This window comes from Hemicordylus capensis, chromosome 6 (assembly GCF_027244095.1).
Source record: "Hemicordylus capensis ecotype Gifberg chromosome 6, rHemCap1.1.pri, whole genome shotgun sequence".
Lineage (NCBI taxonomy): Eukaryota > Metazoa > Chordata > Lepidosauria > Squamata > Cordylidae > Hemicordylus > Hemicordylus capensis.
In genome coordinates, this window is record NC_069662.1 from 91,867,887 (window position 1) to 91,895,570 (window position 27,684).

Sequence of the window (27,684 nt, forward strand, 5' to 3'; positions counted from 1 at the left end):
GTATGCTGGCCCTGCAAATGGAGTAGGCACATGCATCAATGTCGTTTGCATGCCAACACCACGCAAGGGCTGCTGGGAGCAACAACATTTTGCTGCGGCAGGGCACTTTAAAGGAGCTATCAGCACAGGCTGCTGCTTTCATGGAGGAGCTACTGGAAGGACAACACTGCAATGGGGTGGTGCGTGGTGGGGAGGCTCGCAGGAGGGGCAGGTAGGACCTGCCGGCCTCCTTTTAAAGGCACCTCGCGCCAAAACGTTTCAGCAGCAGGGAGCCAAATTGTTTCGGTGCCTCTTCAAAGAGACAACGAAATGATTCAGGCACATCCCTAGTTGCAATGTTGTCTATTGCTACTCTGATTATATGGCTGTGCAGGATAGGGCAGAAAAACTGAAGGTCACTGGAGACTGCTAAACATTCAAGGACATTTATGTGCTGTTGCCTGTCTGTTGTGGCCTGGGGTCTGTTGATTAAGAAGCTTTTGCAAATAGGCTACCCAACAACAAATGATGTCTGTTGACACTGTTATGTAAAGGGCTGGGAGTTGAAAGGTCATAATATGAGGCCTACCATTGGAGGAACACATTTAGCCCAGCACAGTCAGAGGGTGATTGTGGCTGGCAGGGGCTTAGCCAGGTTGGAGTGGGCCCAGAGACAAGATTTTAAAATGCCCCCCCCCCCCCCCGCTCACTGAAGCTCTATCTTAAATGAGGCTGAGTAGTGGTAACAAAAAGTGTGTGTGTGTGTGTATGTATGTGTGTGTGTGTGTGTGTGTGTGTGTGTGTGTGTGTGTATATATATATACACACACACACACACACACACACATATATATCCCATGTGCCGCAATAGAACATCATCCTAAATTATTTTTAAAAAGGTTTTGTCATTTATGGATGATGCAAGTCATTGAATGGTACTAGAGAAAGACCTGCTGTTCTGGTAGCGTCAGGTCTTAACACTCCCATCAGTTTTGGAGGATGAATACAACTGAAGGAAGCCCGGGCGGGTGCGCGGCTGGGGGAGTCAGTCATGTGATTTGCCTCTGGGGGCCCCCCAAGGCAGTGGGCCCCCAGACAACTGTCTCCCCTTGCCCTATTATAGTTAGGCCCCTGGTGGCTGGTGTGAAATAGGCCAGAAGGCACAGTTGCAAGGGTGGTATGTGGATCCATGAGAGAAGGGTGACTGCACTCATCACTGTTGTGTGCCTCAGGGTTTCATATACTTGGGATGGAACTGCCATATAAATGATAATTATATCATTTTGGCCTCTCTCCAGACAAAAAGGCTGCAATGAACACCAGTCTCTCTGCACTAGATTGAATCTTTGTTTTTTGACAAGAAAAATGTAGCAAGGGGGGCAGGCATGTGTACATGTGACAGTAGGAATGCCTGTGAAGATGATATGAGGTCAGTCACTTATATATGGATAGACTTGGATACTACATTGAAAGAGATGAACAAGTAAAACTGCCAGGGGTGGAGAGCTAGTCTTACAGTAATGAGCATGAACTGTTCCTATTGCTAAAGCAGGATTTGCATTTAGATGAGTGACTACGTTTGAGTCGTTTGCTGTAAGATATTTCCCTTAAGGATGGAGCCATAGCTCAGTGGTAACACTATCTGCTTTGTATGCACAAGGCCCCAGATTCAATCCCTGGCATCTTCAGGTATGGCTGGGAAAGATTCCTGCCTGAAAACCAGTCAGTGTAGACATTACTGCGCTAAATGGAGCAATGCGCTAGATGGACAGTACTGAGCTAGATGGACTTGGTATAAAGCAGCTTCCTATGATCCTACTATGCATTTTGTGAAGATGCTGGGATTGGTAGAGCCCAAAAGAAAGAATGGTAAGCTTACTGGTCCAGAGGCAAATGGAGGGATTTTTTGTGCTGAGGGTGGAAGGTCATATTCAAAGAGCTGTTCCACTACTGGAGTGCAGGGAAGCTTTTGCAAGCATGGAAGCCCCACATAAAAACTGCTACATGTCTAAATAGTCTTTAGGTCAGCCTGAATGTAAGCACAACCCCTTTGGGAACTTAACACAGGAACATAGTTCTGAGCTCCAATATTAATAGTGTGGGAGTCCCTTCCAGAAACTGAAAATTTTGGCATAACTTGTGTATGCCTACACAATTTTTCTCCCAGACTGGACCATGCAAAGGAAAATGAATCACAGCTCTGTGCTCCAAGGCAAAGTGGACTAGCAATTGATATGTCAAGCCTCTAATGATTTTTAGATCTAATTCTTAGCATTAAGAACTATGATTGTTACAATATAAATTATTGAATAACCCAACTCTCTAAAGGCTGGATAAGTGAACTTTCAATAATGCTTTCAAGGTAGACTTTTTATGACTAATATAAACCCCAAGAAAGATGCATTCATAAATCCAAAATAATTCCCCACAGGAAAAGCTTCTGCATAGAAAGGTTTTTACATCACATTTACAAGGTGTGAAATAAACAATATCACACATATGTTTGAACCTACATTATTATCATGTCATGTAAAATGTGGAAGCTTCATTGAATCAGTAGTAGAATACTTACTACCACAGGCATATTGCTGTAAAACACCGCCCCGCCCCCCCCAAAATAAAGGAGACAGTAATGTTATAATGTTAAAAAAACCTATTATCCTATGATAAATACTGTAAATTTAATTAGAATTTTATAATCCTTTTCATGTGTTTTATTCTTTGATTAATTACACATCTTTTAACTTTTAGTCAGACTCACTAATGGAGCTGTTGTAACAGCATTTAAAGAACTAATACTACTCTTGCCTAAGACCGAATGCTTGAAGCCTTAACAAAATCTTTCTGAAAATAATAACTTCCCGAAGGAAATTCACAACTTTCCCCTTCAAGTCCAGCCATGCCCTTCAAGTTCTTCTTGGTTATCAATAGCAGAATCCGGTACATTTTTCATAGACTGCTTTGATCTCTCCAAGGTGATGTCAATTAATAAAGCAACGGCTGGAGAACAAACCAAACACATGTAGCAGTAACTTTCAGAGTCCTTTCCAAGCCTGTCCACACACATTTGATTTCATGGTCCACAGGAATTACTCATCTAGTTACTTAAGATCTCAGTGCACTAAAATAAAATGTAATCCTAATGAAGATGAGCATTATTTGAAGAATTAAGTATACTTAAGTATATAGTTTTAGTTTTTGTCTTAATGCTCTGAGTAACCACAGTGCTTTTGGATAAGACCTCAGACTAGATAAAAGCCAGCAAGAAATACTTATTTGAATGGCACTGTTCTGACACTGCTTTCTGCACTTGTCTTTGTAAATCACATATCCCTTTTATCCAAATGTCACCTTTTCAGAAGTTCCAGGTACTTAGAAGGACATATTATACACACACACACACACAAACACCACACAGACAGATACACACATACACATATACACATAGTCTTCTGCTGCACTCTGCTGGAAATAATTGTGCCATTGCTAACTAGCATATCAAAATGGATATAATAAAATAAATAGATTCTCATTTTGACATAAAGCACTGCATTCCTTTTTCAGTACTAGATAATGTCCAACTAGAAACCTACAGCTACATAGACAGACACAAATCCAAAATTATCCTAAATCACTGTTTATGATTTACTGAACATTTGCTACAATTATTCTTCCATATGGTATGTGACAGTCTCAGAACATATGTAGAAAACTATGCTTTTAATTTTAGATGTCTGGGCTTGAAAACATTGGTCCTTTTCACTTCATTCTGAATAACCCATAACAAACAACTCAAGTAAGAAAAAGGCTGTTTGAGGGACTACTGGAATTCTCATTATACTGCAGTCAAAACAAGAGTCGATGTATTTTAATGAAGAATACATTCACGTATTTATTTATTTCGAGCCCTCCCTTCATCCAAGCAACTCTGAGCCGTGTACATAGTTCCCCCTTTTTATCCTCACAACAACTCTGTAAGATAGGTCAGACTGTGTAAGCAGACAAGATCAACCATTGAGTTTCATGGCTGACTGGGATTTGAACCTGGATCTCTCAAGTGAGAGTCCAGCACTCTAACCACTATACGATGTTGGCACATAACCATCAGAAGTCAATAAAAACATGGCAGCATTGATACAACAATCTTCTAACAACACGGAAAACTCCTCTTACCCTTAACGATATGCTGGCGTTAGTTCCAGTATGCATGACGTATTTTGAAACTTTGGGTAATACATGCTAAACTCATGTTTTCGTTCATTACTTGGACAAAAAGGCATAGAATGACCTTTACTTTTACTTTTTTATTTTACTTAAGTTTCCTAAAGAGTTGTTTTCAGGGATTTTATCTTCCTTTACAAAAATATATATTTCTTTATTATGACTTTTAAAAAAAATTGTTTCACTGATTTTTTTTCTCTTGGAAAGCAGAACAAAGAAAGTGAAGATTCAAAAGCTGCAAAAAACACATGTTCAGTGAAATGTCTGTAATCACCAGTTAGCTCAGTTATTACAGCTATATTAGCCTGAAAACACTAAACTACTGAAAAAGCTAAACACTGGGTAGGTTCAGATGAACACAGGCCATCTCAAGATCCCAATATCATTGTGGAACTATTATGTATTTAACACTATGGGCTGTTATTGCCTTTGCTTCTGTTCAATTCCTGAACCAAAAGGTAATATGTAAGGAAAAACTGGCTGAACCAAAGGGTAATATGTAAGGAAAAACTGGCTGCTTTAAAAAAAAAAAAATCTCTGCAGCTGGCATCATTCTCAATACAACCCACCTATGTGGTGGTTTCTGTGACTTACTTGCATTCAACCCCCATCCCCAATTAGTAAAGCACACTTTTTGCTAGAAGGAGGGGTACACAGATCAAATTATAAGAATCTGCTCAGATTGCTTCACTAAATAAGCAATTTTCAAAGCCTGTATGACAAAATAAACTGGCTGCAAAAAAAATATTTATCTGGCTGTTAAGCAAAGAAAAAAATAAGCATACATGCGAGTGCTACTGAAATGAACTATAACATCTTGGTCAGTTACCACAGCAAATAAAATAAGAAGTTGGGACACCAAGGAATGCTTATACATTTTTTTAGCCTAAAATATTATTAGAGATAGAACTGTAAACACACATAATATCTAAGATCAAATTCATAGGTTTTATAGTATTTAGAAAAGCTGAAGTGTGCAAAAGGTATAGTTTAAAAAAATTATAACACAACTATCAAGCAATTCTGCGTAAGAAAAATAGCTACCCAATGCATTTAACAAAATGATGTTTATCAACATAATCCAATGACAGTGAAGAATATTGTGTTAAGTTAAAGACTAACAAATGTATCATGGCAGAGGCTTTTGTGGGTCATAGCCCATGAATGCTTATGTCACAATACATTTGTTAGTCTTTAAGGTGACAAAAGGTTCTCTGTTCCTGTTGCAACACATCAATATTGAAGACTTCCATTTTGGGGACGATACAGTTCAGAGATGGTCTGATATTTTTGAAAATAAATGTTCATAATTAATCACCAGCATTCCTCTCCACTGCTATGTGCCACATCTTTCTCTCCTTAACTGGCTTACACTACCATCTTAAGGTAATGATTATACTTCAAGACCGATATATAATTTCATTGAAAATTATTGTCCTACATTTTTACATAAAAGGACTTTCTCACTCATCTTCAAGCTTATTCTTGATTTACCATCATTAAGTCATTTTAGCAGTAACATTTGTTAATAACAAAAAAGCTATGCTGCATTCCATAAAAGGACAATTAAGTGCCTCCAAATGCATTAGTCCTATGAAAACTTAGAAGATGCTAACTAAATAATAAGAAAGATACAGTGGTGCCAATTGGAAGAAACACTGGGATATAAACGTAGTTTCTGTTTGCTTTATTTCAGGAACATTTGAATTCCCACATAAATGTTACTCTCTTTTTTTGAAAGTTCTAAAATGGGAAAATGTCTGCACAAGTTTTTAAGAGATGTAGCAACTAGAACAGAAGCCTGAACTAACAATACAATTTTAACAGCAGTATTAGGGCAATATGTGAAGCTCACCTATATTCCTTGAGATAAAAAACTCCCGGAAGCAGAAACAAATCTTTCTAATAGTCTGTATCCTACTATCACTAAATTAAGCTTTACTGTAATGTCTATGCCTTTTCAGTAGAGGTTTCACTTCTCTTCTATCCTGCAGTATCAGGCTCTCATAAAGTAGTCCTGCCCCCCCCCCCCCCGCCCGGCTCATCTTCTTTATTAAAAAATGAGATACGCTTTCATTAACATCTTCATTTTTGTACAATAAAGCAGAACAGGAGTAATATCTGTTCTGAAAAATAAATACAGTAAAAATACTGCATATCTTGCACAGAGTAAAAATTATGCAAAGGGAATAATGTTTTTAAATAAATGCTCTCCTTTTGCAAAGGAAGGACTGCATTGCAGCCCTAGTTTTGGATTTTTTTATTGGGAGCAGGGGGTGTTTCACAAAGAACACCAGCAACATTGTATTCTTAATGAGGACAATGATTTCTCTCTTTCAAGAGAGAAACAGAGAGTAGAAATGTATGGACAATTTTCACAACTATAGAGAGAGTGGTCAGAAAGACATTTTTCTCCTTTCTCACAACACTAGAACCAAAGGTCATCCTATGAAACTGAAGGCCAGGAAATTTAGGACCAACAAAATGAAGTACTTTTTCACACAGCACATAATTAATCTATGGAATTCTCTGCCACAGGATGTGGTGATGGCCACTGGCTTGGATGGGTTTTAAAAGCGGCTTGAACAAATTCATGGGGGACAGGTCTATCAATAGCTACTAATTTGGTGGCTATAGGCCACCTCCAGCCTCAGAGGCAAGATGCCTCTAAATACCAGTTGCACAGGAGCAACAGCAAGAGAGAGGGCATACCCTCAGCTTTTGCCTGTGGGCTTCTCAGAGGCATCTGGTGGGCCACTGTGTGAAACAGTATGCTGGATTAGATAGGCCTTGGGCCTGATCCAGCAGGGCTGTTCTTATGTTACATTGCCAATACAAGGCTCATATGTGACATTATTGTGACACGCTTTCCCAACTTCCTTTCTAAGACAAGTCTCTAAAGCGGATGAATAGGACACAGCTCAGATATACCCATTAGCTTGCTATAAAAGGAAGCAGGAAGTCCCTCAGAGTAAAGTGAACAGAAAATCCACCTTTGCTGGAGGTAGTCTGAGAGTAGATTGAACCATTTCAATATGAAGAATCTATGCAGCATGATATTTAAAATTTCATTAAATCACTAACCATAGATACATTTATTAGTTAACTATCCAATTTCACTCTTGAATATAAAAAGAATTCATATTGTCTGATAAAATTCAACACACCCAACATTTCTAATGAGTGGGGACTATGAGCCCCTGGTGGCGCAGTGGTAAAACTGCTGCCCTGTAACCAGAAGGTTGCAAGTTCGATCCTGACCAGGGGCTCAAGGTTGACTCAGCCTTCCATCCTTCCGAGGTCGGTAAAATGAGTACCCAGAATGCTGGGGGGCAATATGCTAAATCATTGTAAACCGCTTAGAGAGCTTCCAGCTATAGAGCGGTATATAAATGTAAGTGCTATTGCTATTGCTATGAAGGAATAACTCTGTCACTTGAACCTTCTTAACTTCCAGTCCACACAGAAATCCAGATACAGATTCAAATAAGAATTTGATTTATTATTTGTATTATATACTTCTGTATACATGCCAAACATAGTTCAGACTACACTGGTTATATTGCACAAAAACAAACAACTAAAATAACTTGGTTTCCCAAGCAAACACTTCGCCAGACGACCTCCTGTTGCTAACTCTGCAGATATTCACACAGAACAATAACAAAAATCAATCTCTTTGATCAACCTAACTGAAGTGATGCATCACTTCAAATAAACTGTTAGCAAAATTCCAAAGTATTTCAAAGATACACAACATGGTTTGCATAATCTGTTGAGTACCAAGATCATGAAAAACTGACATGAAAGGTGTATGCAATACAGTAATTTGTAATTGTAAATGCTCTTTTCTCAGATGGTGAATAAATTTACTTGTGACCAGTATTCAGATTTTTGGAATAAACAAGTCCAGAAACATTATCTAAAACTGTGAACTTTTCCTACCTGTTAAACATTTGAGGCCTTGCTCTGTGTTACAACTGCCAAATTCCCAACTGCCTGTGATGCAGGGCAGGGGCTTTTCAGTGGTGGCACCCAGATTATGGAACTTCCTACCTTGCAAAGGCTGGCTGGCCCCCTCACTGATAGGTAGCTAAATCTCATCTGTCTGGTCTTGCTTTTAATTAATGGGGGGAGGGTTGCACTCTGCTGCATTGGCTCTGGAGTTTTAAAAAAACTGATTACTAACTTAATGTTTTCTATTGTGCTTATTGTTGGGGTTTTTTTTTTACATTTTGTGTTACCCTGCCTCAGAGTTCCTCAAGCAGGACTGAAAGATGCAATAGAAGTGTTTTAAATACATATATTATATTTATACAAAGATGCCTAAATTAAAAATATTGCAGGCCACACAAGCAGTACGATACATTTGTTATGTTCCCTGTGATATGTGCACAAAGTGATTTTTGTACAGAATATTCAAACCTGTCTGAACTTATTTAGATGCAAGAAATTTAAAGGGTTTTTACACAGGTCTTGCTAATTGTGCAGACTGCAGCTTTTAATCATTGGCGCAACTACAAAAATGGTTTGTAAATAAGTAGTACTGAAAATTTAAGAAGGCTCTTAAATATCAAAATGCATGTGCCAACTCTTGTTTATGTTACAATGGAGCTTGGTACAAATCAGACATAATTAACATCGGATGGAGAGCACTATCAGGTTGTCATTAAGTATGAAGTTGAATCAGACTATTTCCTCTGCAAACATTTGGCGTCCTTATTTGAAAAACGTATTCCAATTAACTGTTGAAAAGTATCCAATTTTATGCATACTTTCCAGGCATTCTTTTTGGCAAAATCCTTTGCTTAATAATACAATCAAAATGATAGAAGTCATGCACCTTGGTGCCTCAGAGACACAAAGCCTGGCAGATAATTTGCAGATTGTTTCAACAAAACAATAGTTATTCGTGGATATTTTGCTTATTTCCACCTTTTTGAGCATCAGTGCTAAATGAGCTGAAAGACTGAACATGCTGCTCATGTCCTCCTATCACATGGTAGTCACAGAGTGGGTGATGTGTTCCTTCTTCCAACTCACTCAGCATGGTCTAACTATCAACATCTTCACAGCACAAAGCAGTACAGTGGATGTTCAGGTAGGCTCCATGTGCATCTTTTATATAGTTAAAGTATTTTGCATTCATACATGAATTATGGGGGGCAATATAGTGGCAAACAGAAATAGCAACACTATTAGAGAAGCACTTCATGTCTTCAGCTACTACAAATAAAATCTTTACAGTCTGCATCTACAGCGAAGGCAAATCAAGACATGGCTAATACATCTGCAAGCAGCCAAAATCCACTAGGACAGGGGTTCCCAACCTGTGGTCCTCCAGATGTTGCTGCACTACAATGCCATCATCCCCAGCCACAATAAACTGTAGCAGGGAATGATGGGAGTTATAATTCAGCAACTTCTGGAGGAGCACAGGTTGGGAACCTCTACACTAGCAACAAGATCAACTGAAAGAGCTTTACTATTCCATGCAGAACAACTGTCTACCACACTGTGGAATGGATTGCACACATCCCTACATGCTGTCAGAACAGGAGGGACCATAACTATGGAAGGGAACAAGAAACTCATGGAGTTGCTGCTCTTTTGATGATTCCAGAAGAATTCTAAAAGAATCCTCTTTCAAGGAATACTACTGTCCCAGTGGAAAATTTTATCAAAACTTGTTGGGACTTTGTGGTCTTCTCCCCAAGTCCTGCTATGCTGCCTCATCGTGGTGGTGGGGGGGGAGTATTCCTGAGCAAAGTACGCTGGGAGGTATACTCCCAATAGGATCACCCAAGGAACAAAGGTCATCCCAGCTGCCCAGCTAAAGCAAGCAGACACCTATATTGGTCAGCAGCAATATAGGAAGCTGCTGAGGGCAGATGCAGTGACAAGAACACCACATAGGTAGACAAAATGGCATGATTGTCGATGTAGTGCTGGGTGATGAGCCCCTCAGGATGAATGGTACTCTACATACTACTAAGGAAGAGCTGAGGACCTCTTAGAATACCGATGGTGTTTATGATGTGGTTAGATTAAAGCCTTTTGGACGTCTAGTGGCTGATGTGAAATATGAAATTGCCGACCTCCTTGCTAAAATATATAACTTATCCCTGCATTCAGGCTCTGTACTGGAGGCCTGGAAAGTAGAAGATATAACACCGATTTTCAAAAAGGGATCCAGGGGCAATCTGGGAAATTACAGGCCGGTTAGCTTAACGTCTATTCCAGGCAAATTGATGGAAAGTATCCTCAAGGATAAAATTCTAAAGCACATAGAAGAACAGGCCCTGCTGGGAGAGAACCAGCATGGCTTCCACAAAGGTAAAGCTTGCCTCACAAACCTTTTGGAGTTCTTTGAGAGTGTCAACAAGTGTGTGGATCAAGGTGATCCAGTTGACATAGTATACCTGGACTTCCAAAAAGCTTTCGACAAAGTTCCTCATCAAAGACTCCTGAGAAAACTTAGCAGTTATGGGACAAGGGGACAAGTACATGTGTGGATTGCTAACTGGTTGAAAGACAGGAAACAGAGGGTAGGTATAAATGGAGAGTTTTCACAATGGAGGGAAGTAAGAAGTGGAGTCCCCCAGGGATCTGTACTAGGACCGGTGCTTTTTGATTTATTCATAAATGATCTAGAAGTAGGGGTAAGCAGCAAGGTGGCCAAATTTGCAGATGATACCAAACTCTTTCAGGTAGTGAAATCCAAAACTGATTGCGAGGAGCTCCAAAAGGATCTCTCCAAACTGGTGGAGTGGACGACAAATTGGCAAATGCGGTACAATGTTGGCAAGTGTAAAGTGATGCACATTGGGACAAAAAACCCCAACTTCAGGTATTCACTGAAGGGATCTGAGCTGTCGGTGACTGACCAGGAGAGAGGGTCATGGTGGAAAGCTCGTTGAAAGTGTCGACAGGCAGCTGTGAAAAAGACCAATTCCATGCTAGGGATCATTCGGAAAGGGACTGAAAATAAAACTGTTAATATTATAATGCCATTATACAAGACTATGGTGTGGCCACACCTGGAGTACTGCGTACAATTCTGGTCACCACATCAAAAAAAGGACATTGTAGAACTGGGAAAGGTGCAGAAGAGGGCAACCAAGATGATCAGGGGTCTAGAGCACCTTTCTTATGAGGCAAGGCTACACCACCTGGGGCTTTTTAGTTTAGAAAAAAGACACCTGTGGGAAACATGATACAGGTCTATAAAATCATGCATGGTGTGGAGAAAATGGATAAGAGAGAAATTCTTCTACCTTTCATATAACACTAGAACCAAGGGTCATCCCATGAAACTGATTGCCAGGAAATCTAGAACCAACAAACGGAAGTACTTTTTCACTCAACACATAATCAACTTGTGGAATTATCTGCCACAAGATGTGGTGACAGCCAACAACCTGTATGGCTTTAAGAGGGGTTTGGATAACTTTATGGAGGAGAGGTCTATCATTGGCTACTAGTTGGAGGGCTAAAGGCCACCTCTAGCCTCAAAGGCAGGATGCGTCTGAGCACCAGTTGCAGGGGAGTAACAGCAGGAGAGAGGGCATGCCCTCAACTCCTGCCTATAGGCTTCCAGTGGCATCTGGTGGGCCACTGTGTGAAACAGGATGCTGGACTAGATGGGCTTTGGGCCTGATCCAACAGGGCTGTTCTTATGATGTTGCCATGCGGGTAAAGAAAATCCAAAGCTGCAAAGACAGAATTACAATGGGAACATGGAACGTAAGAAGCATGAATATGGGAAAGCTCGACACAATGAAAGATGAAATGAATCAACTACAGATTGACATCTTGGGCATCAGTGAATTAAAATGGACTGGAACTGGACACTTTCAGTCAGAAAATCATACCATTTACTACTCAGGAGACTAAAAACAAAGAAGGAACAGTTTCCATAGCAGGAAGGATATAGCAATGACAGTACTTGGGTACAATGCGGTCAGTGGCTGACTAATATCAATTAGATTCCGTGGACAACCCTTTAACACGACAGATTTTCAAATCTATGCCTCAACGGCTGATGCAGAAGAAGAGGACGGTGATGAGTTTTATGCTCAAGTTCAGTCTGAAATTGACAAAACATGCAAGCAAGATGTGCTGCTGGTGGTTGGAGACTGGAATGCCAAAGTTGGAAATGGTAAGGAGGAAAACACAGTCCGAATGTATGGCCTAAGAAACAGAAATGAAGCATGACTAATTAGTTTCTGCCAAGCCAGTGATCTCTTCATTGCTAACACATTCTTCAAACAACCAAAGTGGCGTCTATACACATGGACATTACCAGATGGAGTACACAGGAATCAAATTGATTACATTATTGGTGCAATAAAGTGGAAGAGCTTTGGGGGGCTTCCTAAAAGCCACGGGGGGATCCGCAAAGGTTCTCCCTCTCCCCCGCCAACCTCGGTAATCACCACCTCAGCCCATTTTAGGAAGCCTCCCCCGCCGAGGTAAATTAAAACATTTTAATTTTTTTTAAAAAAATTCATGAACCCCCTCCCCCCGAACTGAACCAATCGGGGGTGGTCGTGAATGGGGGCCAGACCAAATTGGTCCAGTGAGGTTCGAGTACAGTTTACACTCAAACTAAACTGGGCCAGCCGGCTCCATTCACACTCCCTACAAGGAGCAGTACTACAATGACATCTATAATGATCTTGAGGATGGAAATAGATACGGAAAACTAAAGAAAGTTTTCCAAAAGATCTGTGAACTCAGAAGGAGGTTCCAACTAGGGATGTGCCAAACCACTGCACAATATCCTTAATTTCACATGCTAGCAAAATAATGCTCAGGATCATCCAATGCAGATTACAGCTCTAGGTGGAAAGTGAAATGCTGGATGTTCAAGTTGGTTTCAGAAAAGGCCGAGGAACAAGAGACATCATTGCTGATGCATGCGGGATAATTGAGAAAGCCAAAGAATACCAAAAAGAAATCAATATGTATTTTATTGACTACAGAAAAGCCTTTGATTGCATCAACCATGTCAAGTTGTGGAATCTCTTTAGGAAAATGGGCATCCCAGAACATCTCATGAGAAACCTATACACAGGACATGAAGCCACAGTCCAGATGGAACGTCGTGAAAGAGACTGGTTCCAGATCGGCAAAAGAGTAAGACAAGGCTGTATACTTTCTCCTTATTTATTAAATTTATATGCTGAACATATACTGAGAGAAGTTAGATTGGAAGAAGATGAGCGTGGTTTTAAAGTCGGAGGAAGAAACATCAATAACCTGTGCTACGCTGATGATGCCACTCTGATAGCTGAGAACTGATTATCTGCAAGCTCTAGTAATGAAAGTCAAGGAGCATAGCGAAAAAATAGGACTACGACTAAATGTAAAGAAAACTAAACTAATAACAATGGGTACAGCAACCAGCCTCATAATTAATAATGAAGACACTGAAGTGGTGGATAGCTTCTGCCTTTTAGGATCAACCATCAACAGTAAAGGATCCAGCAATCAAGAAATATGTTGCAGACTAGCACCTGGTAGGGTTGCAATGAAGGCGTTGGAAAGGATATTTAGCTGCTGTAACGATTAGAATAGAATAGTTCAGAATAATAGAAGATTAGATTAGTTCAGACAATGGTTTTCTCCATGACTCTCTAAGGATGCGAAAGCTGGACATTGAAGAAGTAAGACAGAAAAAGTGCTAACACTTTTGAACACTGGTGCTGGAGTAGGTTTTTGAAGAAACCATGGACAGCCAGGAAAACGAACAAATGGACCACAGAACAAATAAATCCAGAATTTTCACTCCAGCACAAATGACCAGGCTCAAACTATCTTTGGGAAGGAGGGAAATAGCCTCCTTTCTCCTCCTTCCCAGAGGCAGCAACGCCCTTGGGAGTAGGGGCAGAGACAGCATACTTTGTAAAACTGATTTGCTGATGAGACAAACCTTCTCCCATCTCTGGTGAGCCAGACTCTGCTCTGTTTCACATATCACACTCCCTGTAACCATAGGAACAAGAAAGGATGGTCTGTTACATTGGGGGATTTTTCTGGGCTTTCATTTCAGCAGCTGGAGCAATAGGTCAGATTATATAGTTAATTATAGGATACAGATGCAAAGGGAAAGGATCCAAGATCGATAGCATTATTATTTTTTTGCTTACTTTTAAAGTTATCTCACCTCTACATTCATAAAACTAGAAGGGTTCTCTAGGTCCATAGATATTTGTAAACCATGAGGAACAGTACTGTTTACCAGTAAAAATGGCCAACCATTTCCATGGGCAAAAGCCATTTTTCAATCCTGTTAGCTGAGAGAGATGGGTGCTGTTGAGAAAGGACATATCCAATCAGCTTTTAGCAGGCACAGGTAGATTTTATCACTTCCAAATAAAATGACTCAATGGAAGAAGATATTCCCATGGTCAGGTGGTAGAATCAGCAACTCTCTTTGGAGTGATTCTGATGTAAATTGGGGGGAAAGCCTCTGGGAGTCTGGAGCATGTGAGCCAGATCAAGGCCACTAATTAACAGATCAAAGAAGCAGGTTGAAGTAATGCCTCATTCAAAGAGGAAGCTCCAGATCTGTGTCAGCCTATTTCTTTTCTGTTTTTAGGGCTATACATAATTTATACCTTAACAGACATTCTGTAGATGTGTGAGCTGCTCTGGACCGTATAGTGTCAGAAGAGTATTGTAGTGTCAGAAGAGTATTGTGTCAGTAGGCCACAAACTTAAAGTTGGCTATCAAGAAAGGGATATATTTGAGGCTGTGTTCTTCAGCACTATACTTTTCATTTCACTGTACTTCTGCATTTGCCTCATCTGTTTCCCTACTTTCCTGTCTGTTGCCTCTTTGCATTCTGTTTCCTTTGACTGGATATCTTGAATTCTCCTTTAACTAGTGTACCACTCTTTTAGATGACATTTGGAACCTCAGATCAACAGCTCCTAGAGCTTGGCAACACCAGCCACTGATGTGTGCTAAGTGGCAACACCAGCCACACCAGCCATTGTGGTAACATATGCTACACATATTCAAAATGGCTCTGCCTTGGCTTCTTAAAGTAGAGCATGGTTATCTTGCGAGAGAAGAGTGGGGCCTAGCATAAATTGTCCCTGAATAGCACCCCACAAGCTACATATGGATCCTTCACAGGATTAAATGGCAGACTACCATGAGCTTTTGACTAATGACCATAAATTATCCTTATTTCCATAATTTACTAGGAAGTGTTCATAAGTTTGCTGACACAGTCATATTGGGTTCTCCATCTATAACTCATCAAACAATTATAATCCTAACACATAAAAGACTAGAAAAGGAACTTTTCTTGTGCCCAAGAAACCATAATCATGCTCTATACAACCATCAGCATATACAAAGAGGCAGTTCAAATTTCTCTACAGTTTCCACTGTGTCTGAGGTTAATACTAACATGTAGAATAAGATAACAGGTTAGGGCTGCATAAAGTTCTCTAATCCGAAGGCAAAAATATCACTGCAGTGGTTCTGTGGGAGATACAGAGGAAGCTAAGTTGAAATGAATATTTAAAGCAACACCAAGCAGAGGTAGAAACCCACTGTATACTCTCTTGCAACTGAAGACCAGTTGGTTTGCTTTCAATTACTCCAGCTATTGCCTTTGAAACACCCAGGATGTAAATACATCCGCAAAGGAGACGGTTGGTCTCAAACAATTTTGTTGTGGATGTTACATCAGTTAAACCATTCCATCAGTTTACAGTATACCATAAATGTTTACATGAGCTCTGAACTATAAAATATTTTCACATAACGATTCCAGCTTGGAAAGAATGATACACTGTCAAAGACTGCAAGACCTCTGAGAAGCAATTCTGTATCCGAAGATCAAATAAAATCCATTGCAAATCATCTGGAAAGTTGCAGGGAATATTAGGTTAAACAAATTACTGTTCCATGGTTTCTCAAATGGTAAATGTAACCAGGAAGGTATAGCTTATGTATTTTTAAACTATATGTTTAGAGTGGAGGAAAACATTAAGGGGACACAGCCCAACTATACTGACCTGTCTGTAAGTTCCTTCTAGCAAGGTGTCCAGATGTTGAAGAGGAGCTGGAGTTTTATCTTTAAACCGTGCCAGTAGACGTCGCTCAATAGCTCTAAATTGTATGGCTCTTTCAGATAATAGTTGCTCATATTTTGCAGCATTCAAGCGCAGCTATAATTCACAAAGTTTTAAAGGAAAGGATTAAGACTATTCCAGGTCCAAAAATATTGCTACATCACACATTTACAACAAACAGGTGGAGGATGACCACATTTTTGGAAGCTTTACCACATAGCACTTTAACAATAGTCATGTTCCCCATCTAAAGATAGGTAATTTCACACTCATCATGAGATCTACTAACAGGCTAAAATAATGTCAGCTATTACCAAAATTGAAAATAATTGTTGACAGCCAAAGTAGTCTACAGTAACGCACAATAATCTTTCCATGGGGTTTCATGACAGGAGTGAAATTAACTCGTCATCACTAGATTATGAAATTTTTCTGTATACTGGATCTGCAGCACACATGCTTAATATATTATAGCTTGATACAGCAGGAAATAGTTCACTATATTATTGCATGTTTAAATATTGTATGGTACCTTTAAGAATAGATTTATATATTTTGAAAGTGATAAGAGTTAAATACTGCATCCAATAAACAAAAAAACCCATGATACTTAGAAATCAGATGTCAACCCAATACCAAAACAGCAGCTCATGTTGCTGTTTTAATTCTCTTGCCACTTGGCATTCCAAAGATTTTTTCAAAAAGGATTCTGAAGAATCTTATATCTATTTCTGAAAGAGCTGGAAAAATTATGATACCAGAGCACTTATGGGTGAGTGGGAGATACCAGCAGATGCAGGGTGATCTACAGATGTGTCAGTTCTAAAAAAACACAAACTGATTTAAAAAAAAACAACCTCAAGGACAAAAAATCCCTCAAAACTGTTCCTGTGTACATCAATGGGATTGAACATTCATAAGCTCAGAGTTTAGTTAACAGACACGCAGGCAGATAGAGCTAATGGAACTCTTTGGTGAAGGGAGAGAGGACAGTTTGAACAGAGAGAGCAGGAAATTCCTCAGCTTGAAGAATATGTCCTCATGACACTCACAACCCCACTTAGGGGGAAAGTTGTCTAAAACTTTTTTTGTTTTCTCATCAGTCGTTTCACACCTTTGTGTTTCAGAGGGGAAAGGGACTTGACACATTTAAGCTCTTGGTGTGTATTGGGGGTGGGGTTTAACCCAAATTCTTGAAAGTTTAGGGCTGGATGAAAAGGAGCTGAGAATGAGCACCAGTACTCCCCTACATTTATAGAATTATTTATAGAAATCTTATCCTCCACTGAAGGTAATATAGTAAAATGTTTTCAGAATTAGTGTGTTTTATCAAACGTGTGTGTGTGTGTGTGTGTGTGTGTGTGTGTGTGTGTGTGTGTGCAAAAAAAACCCCAGAAAACATATGAAGTAAAAGCCAAGTTACACCAGGGATGCCTGGTTTTGTTGCTAAATCTTGGTTGTTGTCATGCTCATTCAGAGGCTCAGGTAACACATGCACACCAGAAACATACAGCAAAATTTGTTGCAAGTCCATACTTGTAGATTCAGATGTATTTGGCTTGTCAAAAATTACTAGAACCAAAATGACAAATAAAGCAGGCAAGTTCTGGAGGACCTCAATCTTTCTGGGATTCATTTATTTATTTATTATTATTATTATCTCTTGTTTACACAGTCAGACAGGTGTTATTGACTGGTTTGTTTTATCCAGACATCGAGTCCTTCCCAAGGACCTGGGATGGCTGAATTCTATTGTCAGTTGTTATAGATATCGTCGCAGAATATAGGCTGTTCCCAGTAAAGCTGCTTTTTGTAATTGGCTGATGGTGATTTCTGTTACCCCTATGGTGTTGAGGTGCTCTTCAGGGTCTTTTGGAACTGCACCCAGGGCGCCAATTACCACTGGGATTATTTGGGTCTTTTTCTGCCACAGCCTTTCAATTTCAATTTGTAGATCTTTGTATTTGGTGATTATTATTTCTTGTTTACATATTATTATTATTCTATATAAATCACTTTGCAGACTTTTGTTGAACTTTTTGTTATATTAGTAGTAGTACTAGTTCATACAATTCATACAAATGGTGTCCCTGCACCAGATCTTTGAAAAACCTACTACTTCTAATATTATAAAATAGCAACAACTCAAAGCAGCCACTGCAGAGGACACTTGCATTGAATAGATACAATTACAAGGGGTGGGGTATAAATATTTTAAATAAATGAATAAGCTCTCTCAAAGACTTCTTTACTGCGTGAATAAAAACAAAACAGATGTTCAAAGGTTGCAGATGTTTCGATGTGATACACCAGCTTCAGTGCTATACACTAGTGCAGGCCTGCTCAACTTTGGCCCCCCAGCTGTTTTTGGACTACAACTCCCATAATCCGTAGCCATAGCAGCCAACAGCCGGGAATTATGGTAGTTGTAGGCCAACATCTGCAGGAGGGCCGAAGCTGAGCAGGCCTGCACTAGTGGCTGAAACATGCTCTTAAATACAATAACTCAGAATCATTACTCAGCAAAACTGACAGCAAATAATCAATCCTGTCGTGGTACCAATGTCAACCAATCCTGTTACAAAACCACCAATGTCTCATAATAATAATGAGGGAGGCATGCTCTCCCCCTCATCATTATTATCAGACATTCTGGCATTTTGACATACCTCAAAATGATGATCAATTATCTCAAAATATTCTTGCAAAGGGATTGGGCCAGAAAAAGTACACATGAAGTCTTTGCAGTCTTGTTTCCTGAAGTGTTCTTCAAGGCGAAGAGTGAGTTCTTTCGTAATTAGCCAAATATCTTCCAACTGATCACTCTGAATTCTGTAGCGTTCTTCAAAATTAAAACCAAGCATAATTAGTAATTGATTCTAGTTGGTGCCATCTACACAGAAATCCTTGAAAGTAACTCTTTATTAGTCATCTGTTAACTGGGCAACAGTTATCAAACAGTTTGTCCAATTATCAAATCTGATAACTGGCAAAGGGACACCTTTAAAAATCATGGTTCACTTATATTTACCAGAGGAAGTGCATCCCTATTTGACCCAGCACACTTGTTAAGTTTCTACTTTCTGATGAGGATGTTTCAAATTTTAACTCGGTAGCTAAATTTTGTTATATTGCTTTTAAGATGTATAATGAGAATTCATAGAGTTTCTTATAAATTTGTTTTGCTTTTTGCATGTTTGGTCTAGGACTGTAAATAAAACTTGACTTGACTCAGCACAGCATCTGTCTAGTAGTCGTTTGCTGGGGTCTCCTGAGTCTCCTTTTAGACTGCAAGCCGCTTTGGGACAGGGAATTATCCTTTGATTAGCCCAAGAAAATATCGATTTAAATTGCCCAAGGCTTGTCCCCTGCCAGCACCTGAGATGGTGTTGCAAAGCACCACCTCCCCTTGCCAATCAGCAGTGTGCTACACTCTCGTCTCTCCAACAGAACACTCTGCGCACTCTCCTGCATCTGACAGCACATTCGACTTTCACTACCTCCACTCACCAAACCTAACAATTGGTTCTACTCTCTTTTTGTTATGGAGGTTCACTTTTGGACCATCTGTACACTCCTTGGGACACCCCTACAGGAGGTGTCTAGCATGGAGTAACCCAAGTCATTTGCAGAAAGGTCTGGGAAGAAATTGTGTTTTACAATAAAGCTAAAGAATAGTTTAGGGAGTCAACTAAAGAAGGAAGCTCCCTTCCCCAACCCCTCTAATGGGGTTGGGATGCCTAGTCTCTCCAACTTTGGTTGGCCTTCTTTCTATTTATTTATTTAGTTAGTTAGTTAGTTAGTTAATATACCGCCCTTCCAAAAATTGCTCAGGGTGGTTCACAACATCATAAAAACAATTAAAACAAATTAACAATTAAAATCAAACTATTAAAAAGCTGAAAAAGCTTGGGTGAAGAGGTGGGTCTTCAGATGTTTTTTTAAAATAGTCAGGGATGGGAAGGATCGCATCTCATCTTCTTTGTCTCTGTATTCCACTCTTCTCTGTTCTCCTTCTCCCAACCCTCTGTTGTCTGTTAACAGGAATTTATTCGTCTTTGTCTTGGTCAGTCCTTTGGCCCTTTCATGGAGATTCTCACCAACCTTTCCTAGTGTGTCTATCGAAAGTCATTTGGATACCCTTCCTAACTTTGCTCCACTCACCCCTTGGAAGTCCAGGCAGGTCCAAATTGTCTCTGTTTCCAAAACTCATTCGGGTTCCCTATGTCTGTCGGTCTGCTCCCTCTCCTAGTTCTAATCTCCAGCTGCACCCAAACTGTTTTCTCTTTCCCAATGCTGTCTCTCTTTCTATGGTGATTTCAGCAGACGCAATCCAGTCTCTGTACCCAATTCTTTTTGGGTCTGCCTCCATGTCTGTTCAACTCCCTCCTCTGGTCCCTTTACCTACTCCACTTTATTCCCTTTACTCAGACTCATTCAGGCCCAAAGTGTTTCATCCTACACTCCTTTGGATCTTTATACTAACTCCTCTCTCTCTCTCCCCAAATTGGTTCCGATGCTGTCTGTCCTATGCTCCCCATTATCCTTTCCCAACTCGCTAAAGTATATACGCCATGCAGCAGTCAAGCAAGCCCCTTTAAATTGTCATTTAAATGGCCCATGCAACGAAAAGTTGAGGTTAAACAATGGTGCCCAGACATATGTTTCATCCTGCATGTTCTGTGACATATGGGGATGCCCTGCAAGTTCAAATGAAATGATGATTTAAAAGCCTCACTCTGTAGTCAATAAAATATATTTTTATCTGGATTTTAAGCCTGTGGTTATCAAGTCTTTGTGGGAAGACTGCCAGCTTTATAACCATGCCTTGGATACCAAGAGGGACAGAACAGAGACCTCTCCTTAACACTTTTATCTGGCAGCACACCAACTGCTACTGCCACACCTACTCCTGCTCCCCGAATTTTAAAGAGCAAGAGAAGAGAAGAGTAGTGGGCTAGCGTGTCATTAGTCTAGCCACACTTACATTCACTTTTCCAATCAGTTCTCCTTCTCCTCTTTAAAATTAATGAGGGGGGGTTGAGGAGGAACAGCAGCAGCTGACTGGCTGCTAGGCAGAGGGGAGCAAGTGGAGGCTGGGCAGAGGGGGGCGATGGAGAGAGAAAGGAGGCATGCATGGGTGGGGGAGAGGAGAAAGGGAATAGACAGATGGAATGGCATCTGTGGGTGGTGGGGTGGTGACTCTCACCACCTTCCTATGCCCATCACGTGAGAGGAAAACCTCCCCCAATCCTATGTAGAGACGAGTTTGCTGGTCTGCATCTGAAAGAGAGGTGAGGCAGCCCTATATCAGTCAAACTCCCCTTTCCATCCTGCCCAAGTTTGAACTACATATTAGGTATTGCCTCCACCTGGCTGGCTTTTTGTGCCCTACTGCCCTATTATAAACTTGAACAGCCTGACCTCCCACTCCATCCATCAGTGATACTGAGATCATTTACCTGAGTTCTCCCACATTTATGCTCAATATTCATTCCTATTTAGTTTGCTGTAAAGAAGAGGGAATAGCTTGCCATGAATTTCACTTTTTGTAGAGCAGGAATACTGTGTAGTCAGATTATTACTTTTTAGGTTTTAGGGAAATGGCATGAAGCCTAGTGTAAGGAAGCAAGTCCCCCTTCTCACCTTGTGTACAACAGGCCTGACTGCAATTTCTCGGTCATTAATTTTGTGGTTTGCCTTGTATTACTTGTTTTTCTTGTGGTCTGTTTGAGAACTATTTTATCAGTGAATTTGTAAAATGTAAAGTATGAGGTCTAAAGCCTAATCTAGATGACACACTATGTTCTCCAACCCTGAAAGTTGTACTCTCTAATCTCAGATGTGTAGAGGCTGGCTGTGAGAGATACTATAATTGTCAGAGATTATTCCTTCACATGAGTTTCAAGATGTAAAGCTCACAATGTTAAAATGTTAAAGTTAACATTAATCAACAATTAGTGCTGAAAAACAAAGAGAAAGGAAACTTGAGCAGGTGAAAAGAGGAAGGATGTTTTTTTTATTGTAAACCACCCTGAGCCATTTTTGAAGGGCGGTATAAAAAGCAAAGCAAAGTAAATAAATAAATAAATAAATAAATAAATAAATGGTGTTTCGATTTTCAATTATGCTAAAAAGATTGCAAACACTATGTCTGTACTAGGCCTGATAGAGTAAGGATTGTGGAGTATATGTTTAGCCTAAAGGGCAACATATGATGACAGCTATTCTCCCCAACAATTCCATACAGAAGCTATTTTGCACTACTGTCTTAAATAGATATGTCATGTCACAAAAATAGTTGATCAAGGAGTGACATTTTGCATTCTATATTTTGCTAGAAGTGTGGGGAGGGGAGATTGTATATTTATAACCCATTAATGGAAGTATAACCCATTAAAAAGACTAGCTATAAAACAATGACAGTCCCAAGGTATTTCTGAAAATACTATATTTAATATTCATTCATTCAATACATTTGGAAGGACAGCTGTGAGGGGGGAGAAATATGAGTGATGAGAATGGGGTGGGGTGGGGGTGGATGTTTTAAAATCTTAATGTTCTGCTACTTAGAAGTTTGACCAAGTCCAAACACACACACACACACCTCTCAAATGCAAAGGTTTAGAACATTACTTATTAAACAATTTCATAAGATTAGTAATCCAAGATTGTATAATATTTCTATTGGCAAAATTCCCAGAAAATGCATTTCATTGATGGGACAATGACAAATTCTGTTTACAGTGTACAAGGAAAATAGGCACGTTTTATTTAAAAACATGTCTTTTTAAAAGCAGAAAACCATCTGTTAATGATAATATTCAACCTTATTTTCATTATTGCCAAATATATTTCCAGCACAATGGCTGGACGTTTTGTGCAAAACATTAGAGTATCCCTTGCCTAAAATTAGCTGTGTTCCTTTGGGACAAAATTAAGGTGATTGCTGGTTTCAAAATATTTTTCAAAATTGTACTGAGCCCCAAGAAAACATTGCAGATAGCTCAAACCTAGCAGCAACAATAACCATGCCCAGTTTGGGTAACCAAAAGTTGTTAATGGGAGCTAATATGAAGAAAGTACAATGCCCATACCAGAAGCATTAAAAAAAACAAACAGGCATGCAGTTACCACTGAAGACATGCCTAAAGTCAAATAAAGAAGATATACGTACTTTTCAAGCCTTTTAGGAAACAATTTTAATAAAGCATGGTGTAAGCCTATCAAACTCAAAAATAGACCAAACTCTCACTACCTATAGAATTGCAATGTGGCTTCTCTTTGGGGAGTTTTTTTGTTCCACTAAAATATCTAATGTGGAAAAATATTGCAAAGCAGTTTTAACCACACACATCATTAAGCATGTAACTATATGCAGACCATATACAACAGCCTTAGTATAGCATCTGAACAAACATCAAAGGGAAGGTGTGCGTTCAAACATTAGGGCCAAACTAAATGAGAGGGGATGGAGTCATACCTGTGGTAGAGCACATGTTTTGCATGCCTAGGGCCCAAGGATCAATCTCTGGAATCTCCAGGTGAGGCTGAGAAAGACTCATGTCTATAATCCTGGGGAGCTAGTGCCAATCAGTGTATAAAATGGCTAAATGGATTAGAGGTCTAATTTAGAATCAAGCAGTACTATATGCTCAGAAATGACGTTAAACATGTCATTGTCTAATTTTGGGGGGTGGTAGTTTAAAATGCAACCTCCATGGGGGTCCACAACAAGGAGGTAGAGAATGTTTAGCTCTTTCTCTCAGAGTCATATTTCTACAAAAAGTCATCCCCAAGTTGTTATGGGTCCCTGATACTGCCATTTGAAGAAATAGAACCTTCTTCCTCCTCCTGGACAATGGTTAGACAGAGATGGAAGAAGGTTGTGCAGGACTGGCATGTGGGCTGGGAACAGGCCATGCTCCTTCTCTTTCTTGTCATCACAGCATAGCAACTCAGCCTGGAGGAGGAGGAGCCAAAGCAGAGGCGAAGCCACCATTGGGCAAACGGGTTCAAAGACTGCTGCCAATCAGGGGCCACACCTTGCTGCCCCAACACACACTCTAGATCTGACGTCAAATGCAGGTGGTGGTGGTGGTTTCTGGTTTAGCTCCTGAGCAGGGCTGCATGGCCCCATTTGGGAGTTTGAAACATTCCTACCAGGCAGCCGGTGCTGCCAGAAATGAGCTGAGAGCTCACTTGGGCTCTCAGCAGCCCAGGCCATGCTCCAGGTTTCCCGCTTCCTCCCCTCCTCCACTGACATAGTCCGTACTGTACCAGATCCTAACATGGCAGCGGCAGCAAGCTAGTGAAAAGCATGGCAGGAGGGAGCTTCGGGGCTGCGAGGCTGGGTGAGTGGCGGGCTACGGTGGTGTCACCTTCACAGTTTAAGAGGTCATATGAGGGAGAAACTGCCTCCACCCCTTTGATCTGTAAAAGGCGTCTTCATTGTTCGGGCTGCAACTCATTGCAATATCTATGGATGGAATTAAGATTCCTCGTCCGCCCCCGCCAGCATCCCTCTTTGCTCAGCTCTGACAACAGCAAAGCGAATCCAGATTTGTTGACAAGAGTCAACAGCAAGCATAGACATGTAGTGTTTTGTCTTGTGTTTGAAAGAACGAAGCATGAGAGCTTCTTATCTCCGTCTCAAAGAAATCTGGAGGGCATCTAAATCACTTAACCAAAAACCCCATTCTAGGCATTTTCCCCAGGAGATAAACTAGGAAAAATGGGAATTGATTTGGATCCAGCCGCACCCTTGCCAGAAGCAGTGGCGCATTGAGAAGCGGGTGCAGCCACTTCACCCAGCCGCAGAAAGGCCCGCCAGACGGGAGTTCGGGTTTAATGACAGAGGAAGAGAAAGAGGGAAGGAGGGAGGATTTTGTCTCTTCCAGTTTGAATCTGCCCCCTAAATGCCTGTCTGGAATCGGTAGTGGGCTGGATGAGGGATAACAAACTGAGACTGAATCTAGATAAGACGGAGGTACTCATTGTGCGGGGTCAAAACTTGGGAGATGATTTTGTTCTGCCTGTTCTGGATGGGGCCACACTTCCCCAGAAAGAACAGGTATGCAGTCTAGGGGTGCTTCTGTATCCAAGTTTCTCCCTGGTGTCCCAGGTTGAGGCAGTGGCCAGAGGTGCCTTCTATCAGCTTTGGCTGATACGCCAGCTGCGTCCATTTCTTGAGATAGATGACCTCAAAACAGTGGTATATCTGCTGGTAACCTCCAGACTAGATTACTGTAATGCGCTCTATGTGGGGCTGCCCTTGTACGTAGTCTGGAAACTACAGTTGGTTCAGAATGCGGCAGCCAGGCTGGTCTCTGGGTCATCTCAGAGAGACCATATCACTCCTGTATTGAAGGAGTTACACTAGCTGCCGATATGTTTCCAGGCAAAATACAAGGTGTTAGTTATAGCCTATAAAGCCCTAAAGAGCTTGGGCCCTGGGTATTTAAGAGAATGTCTTCTTCGTTATGAACCCCACTGCCCATTGAGATCATCAGGAGAGGTCCGTCTGCATTTGCCACCGGCTCATCTGGTAGCTACTCAAGGACAAGCCTTCTCTGTTGCTGCCCCAAGATTTTGGAATGTGCTCCCTAGTGAAATAAGAGCCTCCCCATCTTTGACAGCTTTTAAAAAGTCTTTAAAGGCGCATCTCTTCACCCAGGCTTTTAACTGATACTGTTTTGATTGTTTTTAATGTTCTTTTAGAATATTGTTTTAAACATTTTTAAATTGTTGTGTTTTAAATTTCTTGTTTTATGTTTTTAACTAATGTTTTAATGTTGTTTTTATCTTGCGACGTAAGTTTCGGGCGGTATAAAAATATAAATAAATTAAAAAATTTAAAAAAAACTGTCTTATGATCATAACATCTTTTACTGTTCAACAGAGTAAAAGTGTTATGATATTGTTCCCGTGTGAATGTTTTCTAATAAACCAAATTGCTGCCTGCATCTGCATTTTGTATATTTATATTTGCTCTCTACTCATTAACTATAGTTGTACAAAATAGGGAAGTGAGAAACTTTCACACATGTAGTCCAACGTATTTTGGTGCTTTATCCTCTGCAGTGCTTAAAAGGGGCACAGGTTGAGGAGAAGAGGCTGCTTGCTGGTAGCCTCTTTCCATTGGCCTAGCCCTCTTCCAAAGCTTGCAAGGGTTGGATTGATAGTTCCCAATCAGACCTTTGCAAATTTTTTCAAGGAGAAGAGGAATGTTGTTGCCAGTAGCCCTTTATCCTTAGCCTGTGTTTCTTGCAAAGGTCAAACCTACAATTCCCAGTTCAACCCATGTAAAACCTTTGGAGTACAATGCCCTCTGCCTCCACCTGGAACTTCTTTCCTGGTGGTGGAGTCAGCCACTGTACTTTCCCTCTTCCTCACTGCATCCTACTCTGCCTCTTCAAAACACAAAAACTGTGGCAGCTGCATTCTACTCTTTGCCTGTTCAAAACACACACAAACAAAAGGCAACAGGAAGTGCCTTTCATCACTTCCTGCAACCACAGCTTCCCCATTTTTGCTATTTTAGAAGGATGGGGTGGAATGCAGAGAGGGGAACAGTAGCAGATGGCACACGTATGCACTGCGAAAACATTATGGGCGGCGGTAGCAGCAGCAGCCGCCACTGCCACCTGCATTGGAGGCGGCAAGTCATAGGAGGTGGTCAATCTGCTACCTGAGCAAGTCCAATACCTGAGGTGACCACCCCACTACTAGTCATTAGCCTGAATGTGTTTCAAGGAGGAAAGCATGCAATTAGAGCAAGGAAAGCTAATGAAAAAATTGAATTAGTTTAGTTACACTTTAAACCTTTTTAAAAGGTTACATTTTAATTCTTACAGAGTTATAGTTAGGAAAACAAAAATAATGTCACATGCATTGATAGGTACGTAGACAAGGGGTTTTATGACACAACAGTATCTTGGCCATGTTACATGAAACATTGCATGAGTTTATTTCAAGCAGCGGTACCGTGGGAAAGCTTATGTTGAGATTGCAAGCATCATACCAGATCTATGACTAAACAAAACCAATAAGGAGAAGAACATGATTGGTGGGAGAGAAGAGCATCATGAGATGGGAAAACTAAGCATTTCCTCTATGTATTTCCTCCTTGAAATACAGCCAAGCAGAGGCTTTGGTTAGCTGAAGTGAATTGTAACCTTTTGGCTTACACAACGCTAAAAGGTTACAAATCACTTCAGCTAACCAAAGTCGCTGCTTGGGTAACTTAAAGCTCCTTCAATTAATGAATGAACACTGATTTCCATTAGCTTAAATCTTATTTACAAATGTAAATCATTTAAGTTACCAATTTCTAAAACAACAATCCAAATAACCAATTTTAGTTTCAACTCATTTGTAATACTA

At 40.4% G+C, this 27,684-nt stretch overlaps 1 protein-coding gene across 14 annotated transcripts in view; it reads right to left on the reverse strand.

Annotated features, from left to right (window-relative positions):
* BBS9 (Bardet-Biedl syndrome 9) overlaps window positions 1-27,684 on the reverse strand; it is a 430,545-nt gene that overhangs the window by 263,165 nt on the left and 139,696 nt on the right. For all 14 annotated transcript variants that reach the window (XR_008309815.1, XM_053261618.1, XM_053261616.1 and 11 more), the window contains 2 exons: window positions 18,969-19,141; window positions 16,243-16,395 (listed from right to left, as the gene is read on the reverse strand). Coding sequence is in view for 13 of the 14 variants with exons in the window: in XM_053261618.1 (XP_053117593.1) it covers window positions 16,243-16,395; window positions 18,969-19,141 (326 nt within the window). In the remaining variant the exon portion in view is untranslated. The remainder of the gene's footprint in view (window positions 1-16,242; window positions 16,396-18,968; window positions 19,142-27,684) is intronic.